The sequence below is a fragment of the Protopterus annectens genome, chromosome 15.part0 (genome assembly GCF_019279795.1).
Source record: "Protopterus annectens isolate FY-2018-M chromosome 15.part0, PAN1.0, whole genome shotgun sequence".
NCBI lineage: Eukaryota > Metazoa > Chordata > Ceratodontiformes > Protopteridae > Protopterus > Protopterus annectens.
Window position 1 is genome coordinate 18,914,919 of NC_056749.1, and position 23,621 is coordinate 18,938,539.

Here is a 23,621-nt window from a genome sequence, read left to right on the forward strand (position 1 = left end):
TTATTGGTGACTTCAGTTACTCCTCCATAGATTGGAGCTTCTACACATACAAAGTAGAGTATGCTTTTTGGAGTGGGTAAACAGGATCTCCCTGGATCAAATCATCTTTGAACTCATTAGAGGCCACAACATTCTTGATCTGGTCCTCACTAACAGGGGCTTCATCTGCTCCATCCCCAGTCTCCCCCTCACCATTCAAGTCTGATCTCTAACTTGTGACGTTTACTCTCCAAACTTCCATTAATCATGTAACCAATGCATCCCATTTTACAGACTACAGAAGGGCAAACCTTATACAATTACATGATAAAATCTCCAAATTTACCAATGACATTACATCGGTTGACCCTTAATCTGCTGCCAACTATGCTAAGGATTGTTATGTCCAGTTAGACAAATACATTGTTCTAGCAGTCCCCGCTAGAGCCAGATATAATGGGAAATTTAAAAATAAACTCTCTGCTTGTCAGTCAGCATAAATAAACTTGTACTCATCAATTTTAGGTCAGTATAAGTGCTGCAGTAGCGCTGTCGCCTCACAGTAAGACGTTGTCCTGTTCGATTCTCAGCTAGAGTGTCTTCTGTGTGGAGACATGCGTGAATGGGCGTACATTCATTGAACTTTGTGCATCAGGGCCGGCAACTCGGCAGGTAAAAATCTACTGCCAATCATTAGCGGACCGGAGTTCCGCTGTGGCAACCCCTAACTGGGAAAAGCCAAAAGACACAACAACAACAACAACATAAAAATTTAAAAATGTGCACAAAAGATTTAAATGTACCTAAAGGGCCAGTAAAGCAACCATGAAGACACGGTTAGCATCAGATGTTAATGATAACTATAAGACCGTTTTAGCTATGTGAGATAACTAAAAAATAACTCTTAGCATTACTCTAAGCATTTTCATAATGAGATCCACTAATCCAATTTTAATGACATTGCAACTACACTAGTCAAGTTTTCCACTAACAGGTCATGAAAGAAAAATCCCTAGGTGGAATCAGTCAGTAGCATGCCCCCCCACCCCGGATGACCATGCCAGCTCCTGCCTTAGAATGGAGATAGTATGTTGGCATGTTGGCAGTAGGACAGGCTGGTACACCTGGTGATGGACAGCAAGCACTGGGGCAGCTGGAAACAATGAAGCAGAAGAGGAAGAAAAAAGCAAGTTTACCACTATCTTCATCCCTGAAATTCCTATCCCTACTCTAGTCATCTCAGAATCCCCTTCCACCCTTTTCCATTACAAAGGAACATGTTCTTAAGGTGCTCTCAAAGTCAAAACAAAAACACTTCATCTATAGGTCTGGATAACACTCCAAGTTGTTTAATAACCAGTGTTAAACGTACACTCACTGAACTTCTTCAGTTCTTCAACCTATGCTTGGCTACAGGCTGTCCCCATATCCTGGCACACAGATGTGGTGGTGATGCCTGTCCTCTAAAGTGGAGCCACCATGGACCCTGGAAATAAGAGACCTATCAGCCTTACAAGTCTGATCTGTAAAGCTGTGAAGTGTATCATAACCAATCTCATTATCGTGATACAAAAAGCCTCATTAGACTTGACCCACAGTAATGTGATGTCATAAAAGGTAGAGCATGCCTGTCAAATCTTGTCAACCTCTTTGAAAAGGTCACTTAAGCAGTAGCCAGAAAGAATGAAGCAAAAGGGTAACAAAAAAGCAAATTTACCACTATCTTCTTCTTTGAAACTCATATCTCTACTCTAGGCATCTCAGAATCCCCTTACACCCACCTTCCATTTACAAAGGAACATGTTCTTAAGATGCTTTCAAAGACCAAATGGAAATACTTCCTTGATTTGAATGGATAACACTCCAAGTTGCTTAACAAACAGTGTCATACATGCATTCACTGAACCCCTCTTTAAAGTGTTCTAAGCTTGACTCAACTCACATCAATATGGCTTTGTAAAAGTTAGGTCAAGCTCTTACAGCTCGTCAACGTCTTTGAGATGGTCACTCAAGCAGTTAATAGTAGCCATGCTGTAAATACTGATTATCTTGATCTGGACAAGGGATTCAATATCATACCACGTCAGAATTATTAAGACTCTCTCAACCTTAAAACATTGATCCCTATGTGGTAAGATGGATAGCCAACTGGCTTAAAGACATAGAGCACATAGTATATATTGCAGGTGCATCTTCTAAAAAGGTGAAGGTGGCCAGTGGTTTTCCCCAGGGATCTATGCTATTTCCTCTCGTCTGTCATTCCTCTCTGACCTCAAAACTGAAAAACAGGACCTCTGCTTGACCAGATTTGCTGATGATCGCACACTGGGTGTAATTGTCCAAAACCCTGAAGAGTTGTGTGACCCTTTAGAAAAAATTGACATAAGTATGCAGTTGGTGTATGGATAATGGGCTGAAACTGGACACAGAGAAATGTAGTATTGTTACCTTCAGCAGACAACTTACAGTAAGGATAAAAACTCATTGTCAGATGAAATGGTAGAATTAGCCAACTACCCTAGCATTCTCAAACTCACCACCGCCCATAAGCTCATCTTCAGTCCATCCAACTGTCCTGCTCTCTCCCACACCTTAACTCCCTATATTCCCAACCGCTCACTCCGATCAGAGATCACTCCTAAACATCCACAAACCCTCCCGGCCCCCTGGCCACCTTCTGCTATCATACTCCCTTGCCAAACTATGGAACTCCCTTCCCTGCTCTCTTCGAAATACTTCTAATCACACCAACTTCAAATCTTTTCTACACTCCTACCTATCACCTAAATGGATATGCCCCTGCTCCTCCCCCACTTGAACCCCTCCCTGCTCTTCTTCTTTCTTCTTTCCCAGCTCCTACATCTCCGTGTCCCTCCGTCTCGACTCCATATACTACTCCTCTAATCTGCCTAGTTCTGTTGGCCTGTTTTTCTTCCCTCATTTTCACTTAATCTGACAGTTATATCTTAATCTTATAAACATTGTACCTGCTTGCTTGAATATGTACTCCACAAAGTTTCTACAATAATGTCCACTGTCTCTACAGCTACAATACAAATAATGTTTAGCTCTACATACTTGTTAATTGCACTGCCAGCATATGTAATGTACTCTGTTTGTCATGCTTGTTGTTATTGTTTCATGGAGCTTTTCTCCCCGGGCCTCCACTGAAATGGGCTCTTCTTGGCCCAGTGGACTTCTCCAGTCATCAAACTGTAGTAAATAAATAAATAATAAAAGTAGTCAGAGACCTGGGTAAATTAGTTTCCTCTCTTTTGATTACTATACAGCAACTGAAGTTAGGAAATCCTTCTACATTCCACAATTAACTGCATTGAGTAATTCATCCAAATCAAAGGAAGTGATTATTTCTCTGCATCAGGCTCTAGTGAGACCCATTATAGAATATAATGCTCCCTTTGGTATGTACCTCACTAGACACATCACACAAAAAAAAAAAAAAAAAAAAAAAAAAATCAAAAGACCTCAGAGTTTCTTAACAAAACAAAAAAGATCTCTGGTCTCAAAAAGCTTAGGTCCCATGAAAGGCTAGAAGCCTTGTACCCCAGTACTCTGTGTGCTATAGACTAAGAGGTGACTTGTGCCTTACTAGGTCCCATGAAAGGCTAGAAGCCTTGTACCCCAGTACTTTGTGTGCTATAGACTCCTAAGAGGTGACTTGTGCCTTACTAGGTCCCATGAAAGGCTAGAAGCCTTGTACCCCAGTACTCTGTGTGCTATAGACTAAGAGGCGACTTGTGCCTTACCAGGTCCCATGAAAGGCTAGAAGCCTTGTACCCCAGTACTTTGTGTGCTATAGACTCCTAAGAGGCGACTTGTGCCTTACCAGGTCCCATGAAAGGCTAGAAGCCTTGTACTGCAGTACTTTGTGTGCTATAGTCTCCTAAGAGGCAACTTGTGCCTTACCACGCCCTTAGAGATCCTATTATCCTTGACCTCCTTTTTCCTCAGTAAATCAAATAATGTAGCTAACACAAGAACTAGAGATCTCAACCTTCATCAGCAAATGCAGAAAACATGTTGAAGGAATAGCTTCATCATCCAGCAATTTTACCTGCTCTGAAATAGGCTTCATCTGCAATTTAAGCTATGCGACACATCCTCATTTCCAATAATCGCTGGATGACTGGATGTGTACCTTCGGATCTACCTGAAAAGAACAAAAGCTGAAAAAGCTGACAACAAGAAGACCGACACCAGAAGACCGACAACATAAATGATCGACAGTCCAGAATCCCGACGCTGAAAACACCGACATGCGAAACGAGCGCGAATGTGTAAGTATGCAATAATGATGGACTTTAGGGTTAGGGTGTGGGTAAGGTAAGTGTGTGCTGGTGACGGACTTTAGGGCTAGGGTGCGGGTAAGGTAAGTGTGCGTTAGTGACAGACTTTAGGGTTAGGGTGCGGGTAAGGTAAGTGTGCGTTAGTGACAGACTTTAGGGTTAGGGTGCGGGTAAGGTAAGTGTGCGATAGTGACGGACTTTAGGGTTAGGGTGCGGGTAAGGTAAGTGTGCCTTAGTGACAGACTTTAGGGTTAGGGTGCGGGTAAGGTAAGTGTGCGATAGTGACGGACTTTAGGGTTAGGGTTTGGGTTAAGGTTAGTGCATAGATAGTTGTGTATGTAAGGTTTAGTGTAGGTTTGTAAGGTTTTTGGTGTGCTTGTGTTGTGTGTGTGTTTTTCGGAAACTGATTTGTTTTGTTGAGTTTCGGGATTGTGGTTTGTCGGGTATTTCAACTGTCATTCTTTTCATGTTGGTATTTTCGCTGTCGTGCTTTTAGCTTGTCGATCATTTCAGGTAGATCCGTACCATCATATTCACAATAGGGCTAACTCATCTCACCCTCCTTGACAAAGTTAAAGCGGGATGGTGAATATTTAGCAAGACATGCATGTTTATTATACTGGATAGCTTTGCAGATCCTGTGATATTATGACTAAGATTCCTGTAAGGTGCCCATTTTCCATTGTTCAGACGTTTGGTTTTCTATTGCATAGATTATTTATTTTATTTGAAGTTTGTTAGAAAAGTCATTGTGTTTTTCTTTAGGCAGAACGTTGTATGTGGTGATGTGATCTGCTTGTAAAACAACTTTTCTACTGTTTTACTGAGGGGACAAAGTACAATTATGAGGATGTGCAATTACAACCATACAGGAGGATGCATGGAATAAGGATGATGTTATAAATGTGGGTAAGTGGGGTTTACTACGCAGAGACTATCCATTTTTTGACATTTGGTGGTGCGGAATATGAAAGAGTGGACTCTTTGAGATGTCTAATTTTTACAAACTTCTTACTTTCTTAGAATTTGGGGTACTAAATGAAACAATCATGTGTCACGAAGTCATGTGACGTTGGGGAAAAATCTCGTAGCTGGGTTTATTACTAAGGAGACAGGATTCTTAATATGGTTTAGAAAATTGTCTAATTGTTTACCAAATGAGATGCATTTCCTCAATGACTTGTTAATGATTTAAGCCATTTCCAAAATTGTTCTGGTCCATACAGCAGTCTCCTGTCTAAACCTGATACAGGAGGCTTTAGCTGCATTAATGGTCCCTCTGGGAGCTGTAACTTTAATTCCTGGAAAGCATGTTGGAATCCAGATGTATTGCCAGGGTTGATATGGTTATTGTCTCTGGAAAGGACTATAATACTTTTGATTCAGAAGCTCTACTGCTCCTTTCATTCACACGCAGTTTGGGGAACATCATGTTCTGAATAGATTCAAGGAAACTGTACAAAGTGGTACGCAATGACGACTGGTGTCCAAGAACACACAATTTATCTGATGCTATCAAACTCTGTTAGTATGCCATCTTCTTCAAATTTACAATATTTACAATATTTACAATACAATCCCAATATTATTCTAGCATGTCCAAAGGTCATTTGTCAATCTTCTCTCCGGTCCAGCTGGTGAATCTGGGAATCTTGAGGCAATGTTATAACTGCCTCATGTACACAGACAGCCCTCTCCTCCTCCCACATAACACAAATACTTGCGAGAGATGCAGCTATTTAGCCAAACTGGAGACTGAGCTCTCTCAACTCAGGACTGGCAAGACCAGACAGGAGGAGAAGGCAACTACACACACCACAAAACCAGCCTCACATAATGCTACCACTCCACTGAATCAAACACATAAACACACAAAGACATACTCGGAGGCTCTGAGTAAAAATTTACCTAAACAGCAGAGGCCTCCAAAGCAGACACCCAAACAACTGCTACCTCAAGACACCCCACAAGCAACACATAAACCACAAAAGCAGTGTGCAAAGCAGTCACAGCCCTTAAGGCCAAATACAACACCAAACATACTTGTCATAGGTGACTCCATAGTCAGACACACTGACGTCCCACTCACCAGGCTGAACAAGGAGAGGGTCACAGTAAGCTGCCTATCGGGCGCTAGAATCCGCCACATAACACAAGCACTCGGGTCACTCCACGGCAAGTACAAATATGACACAGTCATTGTCCATGCTGGTGTGAACGACCTGAGACGTACCTCCCTGGACTACATGAAAAGAGACATAGAGGAGCTCTCTGATTATGTAGCCCAGGCAGGTATGACCCTAACCCTGAGCAGTATCCTTCCTTCACCAAGAATGATGCCACAATATAGAGACAAGATGATCAGCTTTAACAATTGGCTTAATGTCTGGTGTCATTCAAAGGGGATCCAGTGTCTGTCTGCCTGGGATGACATGCTTGACAAGCCACGCTGCTTCGCAAGGGACGGCTTGCACCTGTCACCCCTGGGATTCCAGATATTGGCTAAGGCTCTTGCCACCCCCATAGTGCCTTTTTTAGGCAAGGCTCAAATTCTAAACCTACCACCCTAGAAAACAAAAATGGGAAGAAGCTGAGGGTAATGCTGCTCAATGCCAGAAGTCTAAATCTCAAAATGCACGCACTAGAGGCCCTTCTCAGTATGGAGAACATCAATGTCTGTGCTGTAACTGAAACTTGGTTCAAGGCTCCTGAGAGCACCCCAGCACTATTAGGTTTTACCTCATATCATGCGTTCCGGCCCCAAAACCCGGACCACACCACAAAAGGAGGGGGTGTATCCATATTCATAAAGGATACCCACACCTCCAGGTTGGTGGCAACGCACGAAGCTTCGGAAACCATCCAGGTGCAACTAACCATAGGCAACACTGCTCTACAAATTGTAGCATGCTACAGGCCACCCTCTCAAACTCAGGAACCCCACACAGCCTTCCTGAAGACACTGGAGGGTATAAATGTATCTCCAAACACCATCATATTGGGTGACTTCAACTACCCGAATATAGACTGGGAACATTACTCAAGCCCTAACTTTCTAGCCCAACAGTTCCTGGAGTTCATAAATTCAAATGCCATGGAACAGCTAGTCACTGTTCTCACGAGAGGAGAAAATATACTAGATCTCATTGTCACAAACATGGGGACAAAATGCTCCACACCGGAAGTATATCCCTCATTGGTGAGATCTGATCATAAACTAATCTCACTGGAAATCCACATCCCCCCACCCCAAACAACAAAGACCATAGTGAAGAACTTCTCTAAAGCAAACTTCACACTACTCAAGACTGGTGTGGTATCCTTCAAGGCCCCTGAGCCAGTGGAAACCACAACCCAAGCTGCGGAAGCCCTTACAAATGCCTTCTATGAACACCTCCAGGACTGCATGGATCAGGCAATCCCAAATAAAACCAAGACTCTTTCCACAAAGGGCAAACGTCCAGTCTGGTGGACCCCAGCCATTAACAAACTTTACAATAAGAGGAGAAAGCTATTACATGATAGAACAAAATCCATAAAAGGGAAGTCACCCTGATCATTATTAGTAAAAAAATACGAGCACTCATAAAATCAACTAAGGCCAATTTTGAGAGAAACATTGCCATGGATTCAAAGGACAATCATAAGGCCTTTTTCAGCTATGTTAGGAACCTGGGTGGAAACTCCCAGATATGCTCAGAATTAGTCCAAAATGATACAAAAATCACTGAACCCACAGACATTGCCAACATACTGGCAGACAGGTTCAGTGCAAACTTCACCCCCCTCTCCCCCCATAAAGGAGAGATAACTATCCCAGCCGAGTGTAGCCTCCCGGACATCTCAAATGCGCAGGTGAAAGCTGCTCTCTCTAAAGCTAAAAACAAAACACAGCATCAATGGGACCGGATGGTGTCCCCGGCTGTGTGCTACACGAGCTAAATGAGGAATTAAACCCGCACATAAGGCAGCTGTTTAATCTAAGCCTTACCACAGGATACGTGCCCAAGGAGTGGCGTACGGCAACTGTGGTCCCACTCCACAAAGGTGGCACCTCTACGGACCCTGGTAATTACCGCCCCATAAGCTTAACAAGTCTAGTCTGCAAAGCTATGGAGAGGATCATAATGGAGCTCATAAACAAAGATATAGGGGACTTGCAGACATTGGACCCGACCCAGTTTGGCTTTGTCAAGGGAAGATCATGCCTTTTGAACTTGGTCGACTTCTTCGAAACAGTCACCAAGGCCATTGATGAGGGAAAGGCAGTCCATACAGCCTACCTTGATCTTGCAAAGGCTTTCGACACAATACCCCACTCGGGTATTGTAGAAAAACTTACCAGCTTAAATGTAAACCCATATGTCACAAGATGGGTTGCAAACTGGCTTAAGGACAGAACCCACAGGGTTAGAGTTGCTGGCGCTGTGTCAGACTCCAAGCCGGTCACAAGTGGTGTCCCACAGGGCTCGGTCCTTGGCCCCTATTGTTTGGCATCTACTTCTCAGAAGTACAGGCCAACATGGGAGGACTTTGGCTGACAAAGTTTGCAGACGACTGCAAACTGGGCGCCGTAGTGGAAAGTGCATCGGACACGGATATCCTTCAGAAGGGACTCACGGAAACAGATAGCTGGTGCCAGAGCCATGGCCTGAAGTTAAACGCCAAAAATGTATAGTCATACCCTTCGGGAAAAACAAGGTAACCCCAAGCTACCATATAGGTGGCAATCCACTAAGCACAGAAGAGGTTATCAGGGACCTGGGGACCCAGGTTGACAGTGGCCTTTCTTTTGACACTCACATTGCTAAAGTGGTTAGAAAGACCTTCTACATTGCCCACCTGATCATGAAGGGATTCACATCCAGATCTAGTGAGGTCATTGTTCCCTGTACTCTTCACTTATCAGACCAATGATCGAGTACAATGCCCCATTCGGGATGAATCTCACCCGACATCTGCAGCAATTGGAGAGACCCCAAAAGTTCCTCACCAAAAGGATAAAGGGACTCCAAAATCTGTCATATGCTGCCAGATTGAAGAAACTCCAGCTCTATTCAGTCGCATACCGTCTGCTCAGAGGTGACATGTGCCTGACATACAAGGCCATGTCCAACCCGCAATTAATGGACATGCTCCACCTCAAAAAATCCAAATCCACCAAAACCACTAGAGCAAGTGACTTAAACCTTAGCACGGATATAAATAGGACATGCTGGAGGGATAGATTTATCACTCAGAGACTCCCTATGCTGTGGAATAAAATCCCGGTCCATGTGAGGCAGAGCACCTCGCTGACTCTGTTCAAGAGAAATCTAGACCTGTGGATGGGAGATCATAGGTTTACCCCGGGAATCATCTTTGTGTCACTGCTGGACAGAGGCACAACAAACTAATGGGCACAGTATTTTTTCATATAAGGGGTGGCGTAAGCCACAAAAATTTGGGCTAGGCTTATAAATGCCTTAGGGCAGATAGCCTAGTATAAACCTATGAACCTATGAACCTATGAACAACTGGAGATAATTTGTCTCGGTATGGAAAAAAAAACTGATTCATAACTTTCCTGGAGCTAGTGTAGTCTGTATCCAGGACTTTTTGTAAGCTTCTGAGCGGTGCTCTTCAATTTTTCCCTTAGATCTGCTAGTTCTCTGCTCTCCTGCACATTTATTAGCCTATTAGTCTAGCACTTTACCAGACTTCTTGTAGCAATTATTGTAGCACACAACAGTGCTACCAGCACTAAATGTTCTACAAGGAAACAGCTCCAGCACTTATTATTAATACCCACCCCTCCAGGCATGTCTAAAGGTCAGTTCCTTGTGCTTTCTCCTATTAGTCTGGTGAGCTTGGGCATCCTGAGTCAATGTATCAACTGCCTCATGTACAGTGACAACCCTCTCCTTTTACCTCCCAACACTCAGACTTGTGAGAGATGCACTTATATATCCAAACTGGAAGCCATGCACTCTGCAGCCAAGACTGGAATAGCTGGTCAAGAGGAGAAGGTCAACACTTGCACCACAACACATGGAACACATAGCCCTCCAGAACACACACCAGCACTGCCTTCACATAAAAACACAAACCACACACCCACCTTCGCGGAGGCTCTCAATAAAGATCTACACAAACAGCAGTGACCTGCAAGGCAGAAATGCACTCAACCACTACAGCACAACACTAATCATGAAACACATAACTCTCATAAACAGTATCCTGCTCAACTAAAGCCCCTAAGGCAAAACAGCATGCCCAACACACTACTCATAGGTGATTCGATAGTGAGGCACACTGATGTCCCACTCACTAGGTTGAATAAGGAGAAAGTAACAGTCAACTGCCTGTCAGGTGCCAGGATCCACCACATAATGCATGCACTCAGGTCCCTCAACAACAGGTACAAATATGACTCTGTCATTGTACATGTGGGTGTGAATGACCTGAGATGTACCTCCCTGGACTGCATGAAAAGAGACACGGAGAAGCTCTCGGATTATGTAGCCCAGACGGGTATGACCCTAGCCCTGAGCAGCATCCTACCATCACCCAGAATGATACCACAGTACAAGCAGAAAATGATTGATTTCAACAATTGGCTACGTTTCTGGTCTTATTCAAGGGGATCCAGTATCTGTCTGCCTGGGATGACATGACTGACAGACCTAGATGCTTTGCCAGAGATGGCCTGCATTTGTCACCCCTGGGCTTCCGGATACTGGCCAAGGATCTTGCCACCCCTATTATGCCTTTTTTAGATGGTGTTCCAAACACCAAATTACCACTGTAACAGCTACAAACAAATGCAATCTCAGGGTCATGCTGCTCAATGCTAGAAGTCTAAATCTCAAAATGTACTCGCTCGAAGCACTCCTTAAAATGGAGAAAATCAACATTTGTGCTGTAACAGAGACCTGCTTCAAGGCAGCAGATAGCACCCCTGCACTACCAGGCTATAACGTATTCCATACCTTTTGGCCCCAGAACTTGGACCGAAGCTCCAAAGGTGGTGGTGTTTCCATATTCATAAAGGATGCGCACACCTCCAGACTGGTAGCGCAACATGATGCATCAGAGATAGTTCAGGTGCAGCTAACATTGGGTAAGACAGCGATTCAGGTTGTAGCCTGCTATAGGTCCCCAACCATGACCCAAGACTCACATTCCACATTCCTAAGCACCCTGGAGAATATTAGGGTCTAACCTAACACTCTCATACTGGGCAACTTCAACTACCCCTCCATTAACTGGGAAAACTACTCATGTACCAATACACTTGCCCAATGTTTCCTGGAATTAATTAATTCCAATGCCCTGGACCAACTCCTTCTTGCCCCCACTAGAGGTAGCAACATCCTTGACCTGGTCATTACTAACATGGATGACCATTGCTCTGTACCGATAGTCAACTCCTCCCTGGTTAAATCCGACCACAAACTAATCACCTTGGAAATCCACGTCCCTCCCACCCCCCGCAAAGGTAACCACCATGAAAAACTTCTCCATAGCTAACTTTGGGCTCCTAAAAAACAGAGGTGGCTAACTTCACGGCACCCATGCAATTGGAGAAAAGCTGCATGGCCGCCGATTCATACACTAATGCCCTGTACGAACACGTACACAAATGCATGGATCTCGCCATACCCCAAAAAAACAAGATGCTCTCCTCCAAAAAAAGGAAGCCAATCTGGTGGTCCCCTGCCATAAACAAACTCTACAACAGGAGGAGGAAACTGATGAGAAATCAGGTGAAGTCCCAAGACGGGAAAAACTCCCTTATCAGCCTCAACAAAAAGCTGAGATTCCTCATTATATCCTCTAAAGCTAACTATGAAAACAGAATTGCAGCATATAGTAAAGACAACCACAAGGCCTTCTATAGTTATGCAAAGAATCTCCATGGCAATACCCAGATTTGCTTGGCGCTGTTGCACAATGGCACCTCCTATACCGAGAAAAAAAACATGGTGCTGGAAAATGAACAGTTTGGTTCCAAAGCCGTAAAAATACAGGTTTAATCCAAAACAAGCAATACAATCCAGTAAGCATACAAGCGCTTTCGTCTTAAATTCTTTAAAACTTCTTCAGATACAAATTAAAACAGTTTCAGCACCCTTTAAGTAAACTCAGTTGATCAAATTTTAAAATTTTAAAGTAACATTCCCCTTATTTTACACGTCCCTAAAAAAAATGCATATATTAATCATTAATTCATCTGCAAGTGCAAATTAATAGTGTCAGTCTTTTAGAAACAGTTCCTATGGTTACCTTATGCAATAATTAATGCTGCATAAGTGATGGAAGATAGTTAATAAGCAGTGGCAATCGGCATATTACCTATTAATTCATCTCTCCCATGCCTTTAATTTCAGGATCCGGGCAATACTGACATGATCATTTAGTCCTGGGTATCTGTATACTTCTAAATTTAGTTGCCATTTTAATTCATGTTGCTCCAGGATTACAGTCCAAGGACCACCCCCCCCCCCTGCTTTTCCACTCTTTCCAATACACTAAATTTAAAGGAATGGTAGTGGTGTTCATTAAGATGTCTAAACAGTGCATTAGTGTTTTTTTTTTTTAATTTCATATAAATGTTCATAAATACGATTTTGAGCTTCCGCTCCATTTTTCCTACATAAACCCCTCACATACCTGGCATTTTGCGATGTAAATTATGCCTATGGTATCACAATTATATTTACCCCTTATATTCAGTTTCTTACCCTTTAATTTGATATGTGTACCCTCGAGGAAGTATTTGCAGTAACTGCATCTCCCACATTTTGTCATCCTGTTATTATAAGAACTTGTTCCTTTTCTTTTTACTGCAACCATGTTTTTTGTAGTATAGAGCAAAGTATTGCAAAAACTAAGGGATACAAATGAAGAAATACGAAAGAGATAGAAGGGAATATGAACTGGGAAAAGCCTATCCCCCACCACCAGCCTCACAAACGTGGAATGGGTTTGACGACCATATAGGTAACCAGGCTATGGGAACTGCGCTTGATAATTAGTCCAGCATGGAACAAGAGAATGATATAAGTGATGAACAATCATATGGCAATAATTTTTCACCTAATCACCTTAACTATCAGCAGGGTTTTCCATTACCCAGGAGGTCGGAACGACTGCAGAACCAACAAATAGTGTATTACAACAGGAAGAACTGTGCGAAGGGCCCATTTCAAGGCAAAGGGAACACATACTGCCACGGCAATGCACCACCATACCGAGGGAGAAAAACTTGAGTATGTATGGTGATGAAAATACTATGACTTATAGAACAGAAACGGAGTCAGTAAATGAAACAGAACTATCTCGGTGGGAAGGTCCGATGATTATATACAATAAAGAGAAGGACTTTAAGTTATACAATTACACAGAATTCCCTATATGGACAGATATTGCTGACTATTTTGTGAAAGGTGTGATTTTTGTACCCAAAAGTGAAATGAACATGACAAATGTACTAACTGATTTGAAACTATATATACGTAGAATAAATTTTCAACTGTTATTTAAGCATAACAACAGTAACAGTATTTTTGATGCATTAAGAATTAGTAGCTTATATAACCTGCCAGTACACCTCGCCTTAAACTTATTTCAAGAAAATGTGTGAAATTGATTTAAGGGCATATTATGAGCAACAACAATAACAAAAAATAAAGAAAAATAACAGTAATGAAATGGGAGAGGAAATTATGGATTTCATACACTTTAATGAATTAAGGCTAATGAAACCCGATAAAGGCGGGGTATTGTAATTATGAAGCAGGGAGTATATAAGAACAACAGAAGTCCTATGTTACAAGCAGATACATATCAAACAAGTAGTAGATCAGAGCTAAACAGTGCATACCTGAGGTTAACAAATCAAATAAGGGACATGTTCATAGAGAGAGGGATAGACATGGGTGAATTTAAATATTTAAGTGTAACATCACCCAGGATCCCTACAATGTTTGCAGTGCCCAAAATCCACAAATCAGTCAACAATCCATCTATGACACCGAAAGTAGATAGTAGGGGCTCCATCACTGTCCCATGCGCACAGTATATTCATTATAAGTGCAAGCATTATTTAGCACAAGAGTAACATCTGTGCAGGGACTCCTGGGATTTTCTATCAAAAATGAACACTATTGGGTATGAAAGGGAAGACATAAGACTATGATAGATGTAAAGGATCTATACACCATCATTCCACATAACATAGCTTTAGAATGGACTCGGGAATATTTAGAGAACAAAGGCTTGGATCAAACTATAGTAAATAATGTTATTGAACTATTAGAAATTGTTCTCACAACAACATATATTTCGAGGAAGAAATTTACAAACAAAAAGGAGTGGCCATGGGCTCCCCTGTAGGGTCATTTCTGGCAAATGTAGTTATGCTGGAATGGGAAAGGAGATATGTGCATAACAGTGTTCATGCAAATAATATCAAATTCTATTTATGTTATTTGGATGACATCTTCCTGATTTGGGGGAATGATGAGATTGCATTAAAAAGTTTTTTTACAATATATTAATGAAAGTACGGAGTTCCTTAAATTTACATGTCAGTATAATAAAAATGACATGTCCTTTCTGGATGCTATGCTTAGGAAAAACTACGACTTAGAGGAGAATGTGGCTAGTATATATAGAAAACCAACTTACTCCAACATGTTACTCCATTTTTCTACCTGCCACCCCTTTAAACAGAAAAGGGCTGTGGCAAAGGGCCAGTTAGTGAGAGCGGCCAGAATGAATACACTAGACGAAGACTATTATAAGAAAGTGGCTACCCTAGTAGGGATGTTAACTAGAAGAGGCTACCCCTTGGAGTTACTAAATGAGCAAACCTTAGAAGTTACATCTAATAGGAAAAATGGGTTTTATCAACCTATGTTGACAAGGAACCCACAAAATGAGGTAAGTATTAGTACTAATGGAGACTATAACAACAACAAAAGATATACTAATGCTTTTATTACCACTTTTAATGTAGCTAGTAGTAACATAAAAAGTATGATAAATAAGAATGGGAGAGTACTATATGAACATCCAAACATAATTAATGACCTCGGGGATACACCAACTATTATTTATAGAAGAGGTAGTAATATAAAAACCATGGTTGAAGTAAAAAGAAAAGGAACAAGTTCTTATAATAACAGGATGACAAAATGTGGGAGATGCAGTTACTGCAAATACATCCTCGAGGGTACACATTATCAAATTAAAGGGTAAGAAACTGAATATAAGGGGTAAATATAATTGTGATACCATAGGCATAATTTACATCGCAAAATGCCAGGTATGTGAAGGGTTTATGTAGGAAAAACAGAGTAGAAGCTCCGAAATCATATTTATGAACATTTATATGAAATTAAAAAAGAAAAAAAACAGTAATGCACTGTTTAGGCATCTTAATGAACACCACGACCATTCCTTTAAATTTAGTGTATTGAAAAGAGAGGAGAAGGAGCGGGGGGAGGGTCCTTGGACAGTAATCCTGGAACAACATGAATTAAAATGGCAACTAAATTTAGAAGTATACAGATACCCAGGACTAAATGATCATGTCAGTATTGTCCCGATCCTGAAATTAAAGACATGGGAGAAATGAATTAATAGGTAATATGCTGATTGCTACTGCTTATTAACTATCTTCCATCTCTTATGTAATGTTAATTATTGTATAAGGTAACCATAGGAACTATTTCTAAAAGACTGGCACTATTAATTTCCACTTGTAGATGAATTAATGATTAATATATGCATTTTTTATATAAGGACGTGTAAAATTAGGGGAATGTCACTTTAAAATTTTAAAAAAGGTCATATGATCAACTGAGTTTACTTAAAGGGTGCTGAAACTGTTATAATTTGTATCTGAAGAAGTTTTAAAGAATTTAAGATGAAAGCGCGTATACGCTTACTGGATTGTATTGCTTGTTTTGGATTAAACCTGTATTTATACGGCTTTGGAACTGAACTGTTCATTTTCCAGCACCACGTTTTTTCTACGTTTGTGGCATTGCGATTGTTTTACCTCCTATACTGGGCCAACAGATATTGCCAATATAATGGCCGACAGATGCAGTGCCAACTTTACCCCTCTCTCCCCCACCAAAGGACCAATCACAATATCAGTAGATTACCAGGCACCCAGTATTACTGCTGCACAGGTTAAAACAGCACTGCCCAAGGTCAAGAATACAGCTTCTATGGGACCTGACAATATCCCTGGCTGTGTTCTACATGAACTACAGAGTGAATTGGCACCTCATCTGTTTGCCCTGTTCAATCACAGCCTCCCCTCAGGCTTTGTCCCTACCGAATGGCACACTGCTACAGTCATCCCTCTCTACAAAGGAGGAGCAACTACAGACCATGGAAACTATCACCCCATTAGCCTGATAAGTCAGATATGCAAAGCTATGGAACGCATCATCATGGACCTAATAAACAAAGATATGGGGAAGCTCCAAACTCTGGAGCTACACAGTTTGGTTTTGTAAAGGGTAGATCATACCTGCAAAACTTGGTCGACTTCTTTGAGTCAGTCACCAGAGGTTTGGATGAACGCAAGGTGGTTCATACAGCCTACCTTGATCTGGTCAAGGCCTTTGATACCATTCCCCACTCAGGAATCATAGAAAAACTCACTAAGGTAGGCATCAACCCCTATATCACTAGGTGGGTTGCAAACTGGCTCACAGATAGAACCCACAGTGTGAAAGTAGCTGACTCCAAGTTACACTGCTGACCAGTCACGAGTGGAGTCCCACAGGGTTTAGTCCTGGGTCCTCTCCTGTTTGGTAGTTGGGAGGCTTAATTAACTCCCCAAGTGATGCTGACATCCTACAGAAAGGCCTCACTGAGACCAATGACTAGTGTCAGAACCATGGCCTTAAGCTCAATGCCAAAAAATGTCATCATCCCCTTTGGGAAAAACCCGATTCCCATGAATTACCACATCGATGGTAGTCCACTGAACACAGAAGGCGTCATAAGAGATCTGGGAACACAGGTTGACAGCAACCTCTCTTTTGACCACCACATTGCCACTGTGGTCAGAAAGTCCTTCTATGTGGCACATCTCATTACTAAGAGTTTTGCATCCAGGAAGAAAGAAGTCATTGTCTCCCTCTGCTCTTCCCTCATTAGGCCAATCATCAAGTACAATGCCCCATTTGGCATGTACCTCACCAGACACCTACAACTGGAGAGACCACAGAAATACCTCACAAAGAGGAGCTTAGGCCTTAAACACTTGTCCTATATGGACAGACTCAAAAAACTCCAACTATTCTCTGTCTCATATCGCCTACTTAGAGGCGATCTCTGCTTTACTTACAAAGCCATGCCTAACCCAGCTCTGTTAGAAATGCTACATCTAAAGAAATCCCAATCTCTCTGCACTGCATGCTCCAGAGACCTCAACTTCATTACCACAATCAACAGAACAAACTGGTGGGACAGGTTCATAACCCAGAGACTGCCCATGTTGTGGAATAGACTTCCCATACATGTCAAGCAGAGCACCTCACTGGCCGTCTTCAACAGAAATCTTGATGAGTGAATGGGAAATAGAACAATCACCCCGGGGATCACTCCAGTGGCTCTATTCGACAGAGGCACTAGGAAATAAGGTCAGGTAGGATGATGCCAGGTTAATCCTATGGGCTAGGCTTGTAAAGGTTCCAGGGCCATTAGCCTAGTACACACCTATGAATTTTAAACAAACAGGCTGACATTACTGGATACTCGCTTAGCAGACTTGGTTGAACAGTTATTTGTAGGCACATGTCAAAAAAACAGTGATACATGTCTACTAACAAGCTAGTACTAGGCCATATGCATGCTCTTGTGGGTTAGCTAATAACATGTGGGGCTATTTAGGGCTACAAGTCTGTCTAGTTGCCTTAACAATTTATCTTTAGGTCATCAAGAATAGTGACTTTTTTCCATAAGTAAACTAGCTGGTTGGTAAATGTTTGAATCTGTTAATAGCCCAGTGTTTTAGAAGTAAATATAAGGTTTGCCCTTTTTAACTTTCTTGTTAGAATTGATGTTAAAGTGACGTAGCTCCTTGGCACTTGTATTTTGCTTTCTTAACAAACTCTCATTTGAAGAATTGGTTACAAAAATTCAGTGAGGAGTCTGTAACTAAAGTGTTACTGTCTAAAGACTATAATCACGCCACACTGAAATCATACCTACTTTCCCTGATTTTGGCTCAAACTTTTTCTCAGTCCCATATTTTACAGCTACACAGTCACCATTAAGGCTCATGTACATAACACAAGCAGAAGGTAATGGAGGTCCTTGGAGATATATGCAAATGACCATGTCACCTTTATACCCTTTAGTTTGGATGTTAATTGGGATATTTTGCAGACACCTTAATCTTTATTGGCATCAGCTGAGTTTAAACACTCTTGAGTTTCTGAAGTACTGCCAAACTATCCACATACTATGTTATACTATGTTGATGAGGTCAATAAAAAGTCCAAAACATGCATGTGCACAGCTAGTGAGGTTTGGCTTTATTGGTCTGAAAGAAACCATAAAGACTTAAAAAGTGATGGACATTCAGAAGTCATGTTGCTGAAACACTTGATGTCTTTAAGAAGTAATTTGTATACATCCTATGAACCACTATGAACCATCCTATGACCATCCAGGTGCAATTAACCATAGGTAAAACTGCCCTAAAGTTTGTAGCATGCTACAGACCACCTTCTCAAACTCAGGAAACCCACACAGCCTTCCTGAAGACACTGGAGAGTATGAATGTCTCTCCAAACACCATCATATTAGGTGACTTCAACTACCCAAACATAGACTGGGAACATTACTCAAGCCCCAACACCCTAGCCCAAAGGTTCCTGGAGTTCATAAACTCAAATGCTATGGAACAACTAGTCACCATCCCCACAAGAGGAGAAAATATACTAGACCTGATCATCACAAACATGAGGACAAAATGCTCCACACCGGAAGTATAGTCCTCATTGGTGAGATCAGACCATAAATTAATCTCATTGGAGATCCACATCCCGCCCCCACCCCCAGCAAAAAAGACCACAGTGAAGAACTTCTCAAAAGCAAACTTCACACTTCTTAAGACTGGAGTGGTATCCTTCAAGGCCCCCGAGCCAGTGGAAACCACAACCCACGCTGCTGAAACCCTTACAAATGCCTTCTACGAGCACCTCCAGGAATGTATGGATCAAGCAATCCCTAATAAAATCAAGACCCTTTCCACCAAAGGCAAGCGTCCGGTCTGGTGGACCCCAGCCATAAACAAACTCTACAACAAGAGGAGAAAGCTACTACATGACAGAGCAAAATCCCTAAAAGGGAAGGCATCTCTGATCAATACTAGCAAAAAACTACGATCACTCATAAAATCATCCAAGGCCAACTTTGAGAGAAAAATCGCTAATGACACAAAAGACAATCATAAGGCCTTCTTTAGCTATGTTAGAAACCTGGGTGGAAACTCCCAGATATGCTCAGAATTAGTCCAAAATGATAAAAAAATCACTGAACCCACAGACATTGCCAACATACTGGCAGACAGGTTCAGTGCAAATTTCTCCCCTCCCTCCCCCCCCAAAAGGAGAAATATCTATCCCACCAGAGTCTAGCCTCCCAAACATCTCAGATGCCCAGGTGAGAGCTGCTCTCTCTAAAGCAAAAAACACAGCATCAATGGGACCGGACGGTGTCCCCGGCTGTGTGCTACACGAACTCAATGAGGAACTAAACCCACACATAAGGCTGCTGTTTAATCTTAGCCTTACTACAGGATACGTACCCAAAGAATGGCGTACGGCAACTGTGGTCCCACTCCACAAAGGCGGTGCTTCTACGGACCCTGGAAATTACCGCCCCATAAGCTTGATGAGCCTTGTCTGCAAAGCTATGGAGAGGATCATAATGGAACTCATAAATAAAGACATTGGGGACCTACATACACTGGATCCTACCCAATTTGGCTTTGTCAAGGGCAGATCCTACCTCTTGAACTTGGTCGACTTTTTCGAAACAGTCACTAAGGCCATTGATGAGGGTAAGGCAGTTCACACAGCCTACCTTGACCTAGCAAAAGCATTCGACACAATACCCCACTCGGGCATCATAGAAAAGCTCACCAGCTTGGATGTAAACCCATATGTCACAAGATGGGTTGCAAACTGGCTGAAGGACAGAACACAGAGGGTTAGAGTTGCTGGTGCCATGTCAGACTCTAAGCCGGTCACGAGCGGTGTCCCACGGGGCTCAGTCCTGGGCCCCCTCTTGTTTGGCATTTATTTTTCTGAAGTGCAGGCAAACATAGGGGGATTGTGGCTGACAAAATTTGCAGAGGACTGCAAACTGGGCACCATAACTGACACTCCATCAGACACAGACATCCTCCAGAGAGGTCTCATAGAAATGGATAACTGGTGCCAGAGCCATGGCCTTAAGCTAAATGCCAAAAAATGTATAGTCATACCCTTTGGGAAAAACAAGGTAACCCCTAATTACCACATAGGTGGTAATCCATTAAACACGGAAGAAGTTATCAGGGACCTGGGGACCCAAGTTGACAGTAACCTCTGTTTTGACACTCACATTGCCAAAGTGGTTAGGAAGACCTTCTACATTGCCCACCTGATCATGAAGGGATTCACATCCAGATCAGGAGAGGTCATTGTACCCCTGTACTCTTCACTTATCAGACCAATGATTGAGTACAACGCCCCATTCGAATGTACCTTACCCGACACCTGCAGCAGTTGGAAAGACCCCAAAAGTTCCTCACCAAAAGGATAAAGGGGCTCAAACATATGTCATACGATGCCCGACTGAAGAAACTCCAGCTCTATTCAGTCGCATACCGCCTGCTCAGAGGTGATCTGTGCCTGACATACAAGGCCATGTCCAACCCGGAATTAATGGATATGCTCCATCTCAAAAAATCCAAATCCACCAGAGCCACGAGAGCAAGAGACTTAAACCTCAACACGGATATAAATAGGATGTGCTGGAGGGACAGATTCATCACCCAGAGACTCCCTACACTATGGAACAGAATCCCAGTCCATGTGAGGCAGAGCCCCTCACTGACTCTATTCAAGAGAAATCTTGACGAGTGGATGGGAGATCGTAGGTTTACCCCGGGAATCATTTCTGTGTCACTGCTGGACAGAGGCACAGCAAACTAATGGGTATAGTATTCTCATCCTAAGGGGTGGTGAAAGCCACACACACTCTGGCTAGGCTTATAAATGCCCTAGGGCAGATAGCCTAGTATGAACCTATGAACTATTACAGGAGGTTTAAGTTATCACATATTGGGTTGCTCTTGCAGTTTTTATTGAATGGCTTGTCTGTGTGACCTTTTTACCCTTCGGTTTGGATGATTCTGAAGGTAACAGGCTGATCTGTCAGAGAAAAATATCACATTTTGAGAGAAATAACATAGTTCTGAGCCAAACTAATGTGCACAAATAATAATAGCAAGGATCACTGACTGAGAGGTATGAATTGTCATTAGCATATTTATAATCAAAGTACATTTATAAATAAAGTCTAGCAAAAATGTACCTTAATGTCACTTATTTACTTAAATCTGTAGAAGGCAAAAAATAGAATTTCCCCTAAACGTAACAAATTCCTCAAAAGTCTTTTAAACTTTAAAGGGGCATTAACTATTTGACTATATCCATTTTTATATGAAAATGTATAGTACATAAATATAGGAAAAATACGTTAATTCAGTAAGAGATAAACAAAAATATATACCAGAAACCAAATGCCCACTGATGTAAACAGTAAATTGATCCAGAAACAGCACAGAAGCAATACAGTTATTTACCAGACTGGCAAAATCGCCTGTGATTACTCACAGCGAAATACAACAGCTGGGAAGAATTCAGTCAATTTGACCAATCCTAAAACACTATGGGCTGGAAGAAATCAGATCTGTCCGGTCGAGTACCAGAAAGGGCGGGAAATTCGATGACGAGTTGTACTGAAATAGAACAAATTAAAATGCAAAAGATCAGAAAAACAACCAATCATGTATAGTAAGAGGCGGGCGCTTAGCCTCTGTTGCTCCGGAAGTGGAGAAATGGTTTGAAAATGGCGCCCAGCTCGAAATCTGAGAGAAAAAAGGATAATGGTAATGGAAGTGTAAAGAAGAAATGGCGACGGAAGGAGCACTTAATCAAGCAGTTGGAGCGGGCTAAGGTACAGGACCTTATGGGGAAGGTGTCATTTGGTCTTCTATAGGGTTACATCCAGTAAATGGTGATGCATGCTTTCCCGGGCGGTGGCAGCGTTGACTGTATCTACCTCCTGTGTGCAGTGTTTGGTGTGGAGTACTGCAGTGCTGTTTTGCCAGGTTACTACAATATTGTAATGCACTGGCTTTTTGCTGAGCCTTGGATGTAGACTTGTGAATTGGCTTAACAATGGCTGAGTTACTTTTGGTAGGTATTTGTCTGCGTACAAAAATGTGATGGTGTATGCATTGCGTTGATTGGTGCAGTATTGGTGTTATTATTGTGTTTCGTAACACTGCCCTCATTTTTTGCATAGTTTTCGGTGAGTCATGTTGCATCTTTTATTGTAACATTAGGTAGGCCTGCTGGTTGTATTTGCTTGATGCAGTGTATTGCGCTATTGTACACTGACGCATAGCCAAACCAGTTCTTTTGTAACCGGTTCCGGTTTTCACGTTTTTGGCTTAAGTTCAGATGGCTTTCTATGGTTGTGGCACTTTATGTGCACGCTGCATAATGTTATGTTTTGTGCAGTATGGGGTCATCTTGCTTTTAAATTCTAAGCTTTTGGTGTCCTCTGTCTGAGATTTGGAATAAAGGCTGCACTTCTGCCGGTATTGACACTGCTTATTTGACAAGGGGTAATAGCGCCCCCAATCAAGAGAAAATACATTTTCCTTTTTGCTGCATGCCTATTATTAAATATTTGCAACGATCGTTTGCTGCTGTGGAGGATACTGTTGCTTTATTTAGCTCACTTGTACCTTTTCCTGTTTTACAGTGCATTTGTGGTAGGCAAACTGTATCTCTGAGTGTACCGGTATAGCTATGTAGTACTTTAAATTGAGATATCTCTGCTCTTTAGGGTAAGTATAGATTACGCGCTGCTTAGTGACGTTTAGAAACGTATGCTTTTAGGTTGTGATTCTATTTAATTGTCAAACAGAAAAATCATCCTGCAGCATTTAGTGTCACTTTTCATTATCTGGTCATGCATCGCATGCTCTACCCATTTGCAACACCTTTTGTTGAAAGGTTGAGCAGTGCTAAT

The 23,621-nt window shown here is 42.1% G+C and overlaps 1 protein-coding gene across 2 annotated transcripts in view; it reads left to right on the forward strand.

Moving 5' to 3' along the window:
- Positions 1-22,363: 22,363 nt before the first annotated feature.
- The window catches only part of DCAF15 (DDB1 and CUL4 associated factor 15), a 1,446,364-nt gene continuing 1,445,106 nt past the window's right edge, over positions 22,364-23,621 (forward strand). Inside the window, exon 1 of one of the 2 annotated variants that reach the window (XM_044057323.1) lies at positions 22,364-22,535. In XM_044057323.1, coding sequence (XP_043913258.1) covers positions 22,428-22,535 — 108 coding nt within the window. In that variant the 5' untranslated portion in view covers positions 22,364-22,427. Of the gene's footprint in view, positions 22,536-22,556; positions 22,778-23,621 lie in introns of those variants that run through there. The other variant, XM_044057324.1, reaches the window with a different exon arrangement.